Source organism: Rhinichthys klamathensis, unplaced genomic scaffold (assembly GCF_029890125.1).
Source record: "Rhinichthys klamathensis goyatoka isolate OS25496 unplaced genomic scaffold, OSU_Roscu_1.1 h1tg000040l_1, whole genome shotgun sequence".
Lineage (NCBI taxonomy): Eukaryota > Metazoa > Chordata > Actinopteri > Cypriniformes > Leuciscidae > Rhinichthys > Rhinichthys klamathensis.
The window spans coordinates 3527509-3537215 of record NW_026606587.1 but is presented as its reverse complement, the minus strand read 5'-3'; the positions used below and the strand labels follow the sequence as shown (position 1 = coordinate 3537215).

General features: G+C 37.4%; 1 protein-coding gene across 1 annotated transcript; it reads right to left on the bottom strand.

The window, feature by feature from the left end:
• Nucleotides 1–4753: 4753 nt before the first annotated feature.
• LOC130081930 (H-2 class II histocompatibility antigen, E-S beta chain-like) lies at nt 4754–6106 on the bottom strand. The gene is made up of 3 exons (XM_056246656.1): nt 5820–6106; nt 5070–5351; nt 4754–4881 (listed from the first exon to the last, which is right to left on the bottom strand). The coding sequence occupies exons 1-3, from the start codon at nt 6073–6075 to the stop codon at nt 4754–4756; spliced, it is 666 nt and encodes a 221-aa protein (XP_056102631.1). The 5' UTR covers nt 6076–6106.
• Nucleotides 6107–9707: the final 3601 nt, after the last annotated feature.

The following is a 9707-nucleotide window of genomic DNA, read 5'->3' as shown; positions in this document are numbered from 1 at the left end:
AGACTGAGACTGGTCTGGAGACTGGGATATTAATGTGACTTTTGTGTTGTTCATTTGTATGACATTGAAATTGCAATGTACATTTGGCATTTTACGAATGTTGCACAATGAACAACACGCAACAGGGAATGTTGTATGAACTGGATCTTCAAATCCATGCTCTTCAGCAACTGGGTTGGAAAAATATTGTTGTTGGTTAATATTTCAACCCAAAAAGATGCTAAAAGATTCTAGCTGACTTTATCAAAATGAAATTATTTAGGTTTTGTCAGTATCATCACTGTTTGTGAACACACACACACACGGGTTCCCTCTGCAAAAAATTGGTGAAGTAAATTGATAAATTGATTCCTTTCCTAGTAATTCCCTCCTGATCATTTTTGTCTCTTTTCTTAAAAAAACACATTATGGTCACCGCCGTACTACTAAAAGGTGAATATTGATAAAAACGAAAGTAAAAATCATTTTGTTCGTCTTGCGTCATATTTTCCGTGCTGTGTTTGATTGGGTCGCGCCTCGCACGCTTTTTCTCTATTTGAATGGCCCAATCCCAAATGGCACACTTCATGTGCACTTTCGGTCTTGTGGACTTACAATGGCTGCCGCGTGCGCGTGTCCGTTAAGTCCGTGAGACCGCAGTGTGTCCCATTTGTCATTTTTAGATCTCAGAAGGGTGCTCGCGAGCGCCCCCTCTGCGGTCGATTTGCGCCCTTGATGCGCAGTTGCGCACTTTTGCCGAGCCCGCGCTGATGCGGACTCCACAGCAGACTTCTTCCCGACATCCAAAGCGGCGTTACGTCGCGAAAGTGCGGACTCAGAGGAAGACCGCGAGTGCTTAGGGTTCCATTTGGGACAGGGCCAATCTAGTAAAAGTATCAATGTAGATAAGAGGAGGGGAGCAGAGCCATAGAGAGAAAGAGTTGCGACACGGTTTGATGTCGCCGCGACGGCTGTCACGTGGTTCATGTAAGCCCCATTAGTTCCAAAACACACGCGGGCTGTCATGTTCTTCAATGGACAGACAGCAGCGATTGCATCATTAAAGGGATACTCCACTTTTTTTGGAAATAGGCTCATTTTACAACTCCCCCAGAGTTAAACTGTTGAGTTTTACCGTTTTCGAATCCATTCAGCCGATCTCCGGGTCTGACGGTACCACTTTTAGCATAGCTTAGGATAGATCATTGAAGTGGACAAGACCATTAGCATCTCTCTCAAAAAAATGACTAAAGAGTTTCGATATTTTTCCTATTTAAAACTTGACTCTTCTGTAGTTACATCGTGCACTAAGACCGACGGAAAATGTAAAGTTGCGATTTTCTAGGCTGATATGGCTAGGAACTATTCTCTCATTCCTGCGTAATAATCAAGAAACTTTACTGCCGTACCATGAGTGCAGCAGGCGTAATGATATTATGCAGCGCAAACACAAACTTATATGGTCACACAGGAAGTAACCTAGCTGGGGACTATTTTCAGGCACTGCGTTATATCATTGCGCCTGCTGCAGACATGGTACGGCAGCAAAGTTTCTTGATTATTACGCAGGAATGAGAGAATAGTTCCTAGCCATATCAGCCTAGAAAATCGCAACTTTACATTTTCCGTCGGTCTTAGTGCACGATGTAATTACAGAAGAGTCAAATTTTAAATAGGAAAAATATTGAAACTCTTTAGTCATTTTTTTTAATAAAAAGCCTTTTTAATGAACATAAATGTTTAATAATCTAGCCTACACGAAAGTTAATGAAATGTTTAGTGAAATTAGAAAATATTTAAGAGATCGTTAATTTAGTTGTATATCCATGTTCCCATATAGGCAACTATATTTTGTTCTAATGTCACAAGTAATAATCTCAGGGTTTACTCTGTTTTACACGATCATTTACATAGTAGGCTAGCATATAGCCTAGAATAGATGAACAAGAGGCGAAACTCTGATGCTTTTTTGGTAACAGCCACTAGGTGGCGCCTCGGTAGCGCGGCCGCCATTTTGGGGTGAAAATTCCAACTGGAGTTACTCATAGACAGTAAAAGAAATAGACACAGCGACCCTATAGACTTGCCCGTCTACGGCTTATCTAACCATATTAGACATTCTCTGCTTCAACGGAGAAAAGTGAAGTCAATTAGAAGCACTCACTTCCTGATACAAGCGAACTTTTTTTATTTATTTTTATTAAGCCAAGCGAACTGCGCAGGCACAAACTGAGCTGGATGACGTAGATGTGACGTGGGCAACCTGTCTCACAGTTGTACGTCTTCTAGTAGTTGTGCCAAGAGGAATCTGTATCATTCCCTTCCGAATCTTGCAGAGCCGGAGATGGTGAGTATTAGACATAGTACTAACCCTATGTCCATGAGCTAGCAGCAGGAGCAACTTTATGACTCTCTATGGGCTTCTCCCTTGACTTTATCGGACTTTATGCCTCCACGTCCCCCCGATTGCACCTTATTCCTACGCCCCATGATGCTTTGCGCGAATTATGGGTGTAACTTCCGTTAAACTGTAAACAATCAGTGAAAGGCTCGCTCTATGAACGCAATACGATAATGACAATAATGTCACAATGAGATGACATTAATCGACTCACCCTTTAACCATCGAACATTAAAATGAAATTTAAAAGTTTAAAAGAATCAACAAGGTACTTTCAACAAACCAAAAATAGCCCCAAAAGTAAGTTAGGCAAATATATTGTATAACAAGCCTTAATCAAAAATGTTCATTAACTTCAGCATTACGTGACACTATATCAAAGTGATTTCCGTCATTTTGACAGATTATAAATTGCATTTACCTGTGAAAACAAACCTGGAAAGAGACGTGAGGATTTGAGGAGAATAACGAGATTCTTCGTGCATTCCAGTGAATCGTAAATTAAATTCGGGAGAACAGACCACAAATGTGCCGTATATGTTGTCCTTTTTCATACTTTTACAGCGGATTGCAAAGGAAAAAATAAAAATCATGAGGAAAAGAAAGCAGCGACTGAAAAGAGCTCTTGCCATAGATATTCTTAAATAACATGTCACGTTAAAATGCCAAGTATAACGTTATTCTCATGATGTCTGAAAATAAATCATGAAGGAAAATTGACAGCTCATCCAGTCAAACTGAAGGATCAGCTTTATTTGTAGGGCAACCTTATGATTTGAAATGATTCGTTTCAGCCTTTTTGAATGGAAGTTCCCCAAACCGGAAGTGCCACCCATAATTCAAAACGCAGTAAGGTCGTCAGGAATAAGGTGGATACGGTAATTTCTCTACTGCGCGACAGAGAGTAGCTTGTTATGACGCAATCGTTAGCCTATTTTTACAAAAACTGCTTCTACGGGACCATAACGTAAGATACAAGGTAATGGAGGCTTTTATACATTGTCGTGTTTCTTTAGAAATAAACAATGGACAGATTGAGTCTTTAAACGCCTCAGATGTAAAGTTATTCGCTGTCAAAGTGATGCCAAAATGAATGGGAGTCAATGGAATGCTAACAGCAGGTGAAGGCTTGTAGCCAATGGCGGCCCCCGGGGAGACTTCAGTTTCTGGGGGATGGATTACCCCCTGGGAGTTACTGGACAACAGCACAGTTACAGACACAGACAGAATGACAACGAAAGATTTTTTTTTTTTTTTTTTTTTTTGCTTGCTTTATCGAGTTTTTCCATTTTATGCAACTTTACACATTTACTAGCCTACAGTTACTAAATACACTAGGTCTGAAATTTATAGTGTAGGCTACGTTTTAATCCCCTGGATTATCCTACTCTACAAACATGATGATCTTATAAAACATGATGCATTGCTGTGTCTTTTATCCTATAACTGCCACTTTTGGACAGTGGCTGTGTTTTTTTGTTTACATTGCTTTAACGGTCATTAATATAAGACAGTTTACTGTAAAGCTGTTGTATTGCTGTTATATTATGCCTATTTATTTTATTCCCAATTATCTGATGAATGTCCTTCATTTAATTTAATATGTTGGTATTAATTCAGTGTTTATAGTGCTAATACTTGACCTTCAAAGTCTGTAAGTCTGTGAAATAAACTTGATTGAAAAAGTCCCTTTCGCACTTTAGTGGTGCGTCGCCCTATCGCCCTAATGAAGAAACTGCCCCTGAGTTATTTTACCAACATTACATATATGCTCAAATACAATTCATGTAAGCATTATTGATGCATTTTTTAATTTTCATTATTACTTTAATTATTAAAGTTACAAAAAATAAAAGTTCAGTATAAGGAGACTGTATGAAAGATGTGGCACAAAGAGAATACATCAGTGATCCAAGGAGGTCTTCTTTCACTCTTTCAGTCGGCATCAGGTAACATTAGACTTACTGTAGTCAGTTTGGTACCAGGATCCTCCCTGACAATGTACAAATAACAATTTATTGACAAGCTAGAGAAATGTACAGACATGGATTGATATTATCAGGAATTTTCAACTCTGGTCCTCAAGGTCCTGCAGTGTTTGGTTTGATCAAACCTTGATCATATTCACGTCTGTAGCTTCTAGAAATCCTTAAGACCTTTATTAGCTTGTTCAGCTTTCCTGTAGTTAACGCTTACAACGCTAAGGTCATGGGTTCAATTCCCAGGGAAAGCAAGAACTGATAAGGAATCAGGATATAAATGTGTACATTGAAATGCAATGTAAGTCGCTTTGGATAAAAGTGTCTGCCAAATGCATAAATGTAAACTGGAAAGTCACTGATGTATATGGATGAGTATCAGCAGGATTTTCTCTCATCTCCACTGACCTGATGATTTCTTCTTGTAGTAAATGAGTCCAGCAGCTGCAATGATGATTCCCAGTACCAGACCAGAGGATCCAATAGTGATTTTATTCCTGTCAGACTCCGAAATAGAGGGATCTGTGAGGTACACAAATCATGCTCCGTTAGTGAATGATATTAGTACATTATCAAAATTTACATGTTTAAATATTTGTTTAGTTGTGCAAGTGTAATCACAAAATAATTTCCATATTTTCTATTTGCTCCCATAAATATGCCAAAAATATTAATAAAGGAAAGACTGTAAAGTAAATGTTTTGTCGTACTCCAGTCTTTAACAATAGGTTGAGGTGAGCTGGCGTGCTCCACCACACAGGAGATCTTCTCTCCAGATTTAGGAGTGTATTCCAGCTGAGAGTGAATCTGGTAGTACCAGTCTCCATCAGCCATCTCCATTGTGGAGGTCACTTCAGAGGTCATCAGTTTACCGTCTCTCAGCCAGGACACTTTGATTCTTTCAGGGTAGAATTCATATGCACTGCACATCAACACAGCTGGATGATTGCCTTCAGCCTGCTTCACTGAACTGAGCTTAACCTTCGGTTTTACTAAACCAGGAGAAGAAAATATTTACTCAAACATTGGCTTACAGTATTCTAATGTATAACACAAAAAAATATAAAAACATTAGATGACAAGTACTTGAATGAATTAAACTATGTGAACAACATGAATTATATGAACTATAAAGTAATTTCTTTAAATTCTGAAATGGATTGTCGAGGAAAAAAAAAGACCATTTCCTTATATTATTGTTTTTTTTTTTTAATCTTAAAGTTAAAACTTTGTAAAATAACCCCTGTGTAATGTTATCCAGTTGTAATATATATTTTATTGATTTTGTAAAAACAATCATAAATCACTGAAGAAAACCACATTGTACAGACACAACACCACCAAAACAACAGACAACAGTTTTTAATGCATTTTGAGTTTGTTTCTTCTGCAACAGTGGACACACATGGTGAGATATTTATTATGCAGTGAAGATGAGACAAGAGTCTTGCAGCACTCACCTGTTTTATCACGGACAGCTGAGTCCACGATCCGAGCATAATGTCTGCAGTATGTGTCCACATCAGCTTTCAGCCCCTGCATAAAGGCCTGATTATTGTTCCAGATCTCTGCACTTTTCTCTGCCTGCTCAGTGAACCACACAAACTTCCCAACAGTGCTGTTGTACTGTGCATCCAGAACTTTATTGAAGGACATTGACACAAGAAACACCATATCACTGTAATCACTGGTGCTGTAGATGCATTCAATCATCATGTATTCATAAAATCCATCAGCTGAAACATAAAAACAGAGTGATCATCCGGTTTTGTATAATTGCATGTCAGTTATAAAAACTAAAGTACCTATTCATCTGCTATTTGCTATTACTTTGTGTTGATGAATAGTCTAGTTACTGTGTGTTATGCATTCCCATTAGAGAGACACCACAACTACTGGCTCATCTCACTCAATATTCATGACCATGTTTTTTAAAAATAGGTAATTGAATTAACAGCAATGACATTATCAACAAAATATCAAAGATAAAAATTCATTCAAATGTATCAATCACAAGTTTACGGATGAATTAAGGAATTCAATTTGCTCAATATTTCATTGTACTTGCCTGTTCCAATAAATGCAGACATCATCACAATGGGAGGGAAAATCAAGAGTTTTAACAGTGACATGATTACAGTCTATGAATTTGCCAAATGGAGAACTTTCTCTCAGTGTTTCTTCTTGTGGTAGATGTCTATATAATCTGGCAAATCACACTTCTACTCACATAAATGTCAAGTGTTGCTAGGTGGAAAACTGCCCTCATTTTCCTGTTTTCATTGGACAATTAGTGTGTGTGTGTGCGTAAAATGTATGTGTGTATAAAATGTATGTAAATGGGCATAACAATGCACTTAAAAAAATACAAATTATTTATTTTATCTGTGTAAAAAAGGAACAAAAACAGTTTTACTTTATCTTTATTTGTTTGGCCTTTATTGCAAAAGTTTGATTTCAGTAGGCTCTGCTCCTGGTCCTGGAGAATTTGATTGGTCTTTGAAGACATACAACAGTTATACCACAAATATATACATTTTATATTGGAATTATTTCATTTATTTGTTCCTGGTTTACAAAACAATCTGCAATTAAATGCTCCAAACAAGCAGTTAATTCTCTTTAAAAACCCTCAAAAATATCATCCACTTCTTATACTGCTGGAGTCCTTCGCATGTTTGGCAGTATGCACAATGTTAGTTACAGTTTTTCTGAATTGCTAAAACACTAAACTCTATTCTCTGAACTAAATTCTCAATATCATAAACCAATTTGTTAGTTGGACACTGTTTGCTAATCTCATGCACTCTTCTTTGCAAAACTCTGAACACATTCTCACTCACTAAAACACATCTTGCACTGTGATGCACTTGTGTTGCAAAAGGCAGGTGAAACCTACACACCTAAATCACAGTTGTCATCGTTTACACACAACGACTCAAAATTTTTCACATTTATTTCTAATGATGTGATCAAACCAACTGTACAAAACAAGTCAGTTCAGAGTGCTGACAGGTGTACTGAATGATATGAGCAATAGATGGAAACAATCTGAGAAGGAGATGAGGAAAATTACGAGTAAGAGGTGCCTGGTGGACAAGGAGGAAGAGGGCGAGAAAGAGGTTCTGTGGACAGTTTTGTCAAGTCTGGATCTGGCACACTAGAGGGTTTTTCCTTTTGCCTGGCAAAAGACAACATTGTCTGTGATGTGGACAGAGTCCTCCGGCAGGACCCAACATGAAGACATGATGCTGAGAATTAATCTCAGCAAGAGATTAATTCGAAGAGGATGAGGAAGAGCAAGGTGTGGAGAATGTTGTCAAGGCTGATCTGGCTTTAGGTTTTTCCCTTTCCCTGCAGAGACGACATTGTCTGTGATGTGGACAAAGTCCTCATGAATCCAACATGAAGACATGATGCTGAAGCAGAATAAAATCTCTCTCACTGTCTTTGATTTTGCAGTTGCACAACTGTAACTACTGAGTGTACTGTAACATGCTTTTCATTTAGAGGTTCTTATTTAATTTTTTACCTTTTTGGACTTTTGCAGTATAGGACTGCTGTATTTTGTGCTGAATACAGTTTTTCTGAATTGCTAAAACATTAAATCCCATTATTTGAACCAAATTCTCAATAGTCTAAACCAATGTCGAATAAATCACTCTTTCTGTAAAACATTAAACAAGTTCAGGTAGTTAAAACACTGTTTGCAAGACTCATGCACTCTTTTTGCAAAACTCTAAACACATTCTCACTCACTAAAACACATTTTGCACTGTGATGCACTTATGTTTCTAAACACAGATAGGCAAATGCTAAACACAGATAGACAAACGTTAAACACAACTGCAACACAGTTGTCATTGTTTACACACAACGACTCAAAATTGTTCACACTTATTTCTAATGATGTGACCAAACCAACTGTACATAAAAGTTCCAAAATTTACTCAAAATGTTGCACTGAATGTTGATACCAACAATGGATGGAAACGATATAAGAGGGAGAGAAGGAAGAGGATGAGTATAAGAGGAGGTGAACAAGGAGGAAGAGGATGAGGAAGAGCAAGGTGTGGAGAATGTTGTCAAGGCTGATCTGGCTTTAGGTTTTTCCCTTTCCCTGCAGAGACGACATTGTCTGTGATGTGGACAAAGTCCTCATGAATCCAACATGAAGACATGATGCTGAAGCAGAATAAAATCTCTCTCACTGACTTTGATTTTGCAGTTGCACAACTCTTCTGAGTGTACTTTACTGTAACATGCTTTTCATTTTGAGTTTTTTTTTACTGTAACCTTTTTGGCTTTTGCAGTTGGGTCACTGTATTTCCACATATGCAAGTGGTGAAGATATTCAATACTATACAATTTTAATATTATACTTGCAGTGCATACAGAATAACATTTATCCAACTTATCCTGTAAGTTGTCATTACTTTTTTTCTGTAACTGCATGCTTTGGATTCTGTGTTCTCCATTTTTTTGATGTAGTGTCTAATGAATGATCTGTAGTGTTTATAAAAGTGTCTCGCTGTGTGTGATCTGAAAGCTTTGTTTTATTTTGGGCACAGATAAAATGGTTTTGAGGCAACTGTTTGATTTTGCCAGAAGAGTCGGAGGTTCTGTGAATGTAGTTTGAAAATTTGGTTTTGTGTTTAAGGTTTTGAGAAAGTGAGGTATGGTTTCAAGAAATGTGTTTTAGCAATTCAGAAAAAACTGTAATAACCAAAATACAACAAAATGATTGTTTTTCAATTTAGTTATTTTAAATATTTGGTTATTCAGTATTAAAAATTTAGCAAGAAACATGTTTCATATCATTTTTAGAGATGTTGATTGAAATATGTTAAAGGACATTTACAGATGTTATATTGTAAAATACGCACCAAATTGACATAAAAATCAAATTAAAGGCAGTAGGTAGTACTGTGTGTGTGTGTGGGTGCGTGTGGTGAAATATCATATTGTTTCAAGTTATGTGTCCTCCCTAAAAAGGCCAATACATGGTCCAGATGATGTTACTGTTTAAATGTGCACAGATTTTTTTGAGGGTTAACTTTAGGGGTAAGGTTGGACATATCATTCACCTGAAATAAAAACAAGTCTATAAAGTCTATAAAATGTATAATCTTAAATATAGTTTCTAAGGTCTGCACGTGTGTGTCTAAGGATTTTTGGGGGTATTATGTGCATTTTGGTTTTTCAAAACTATCATAAACATTGTCAGAGAGAAAGCCTTTTGGGCATCAGTCTGACAGATGGCACAGCAATGCTTTGGGCAACCTGAGTTTAAAGTCCTCTTTTGATCTAGTTCTCCTCCCATTACACCCTGTCTCTCTTCCACTTTT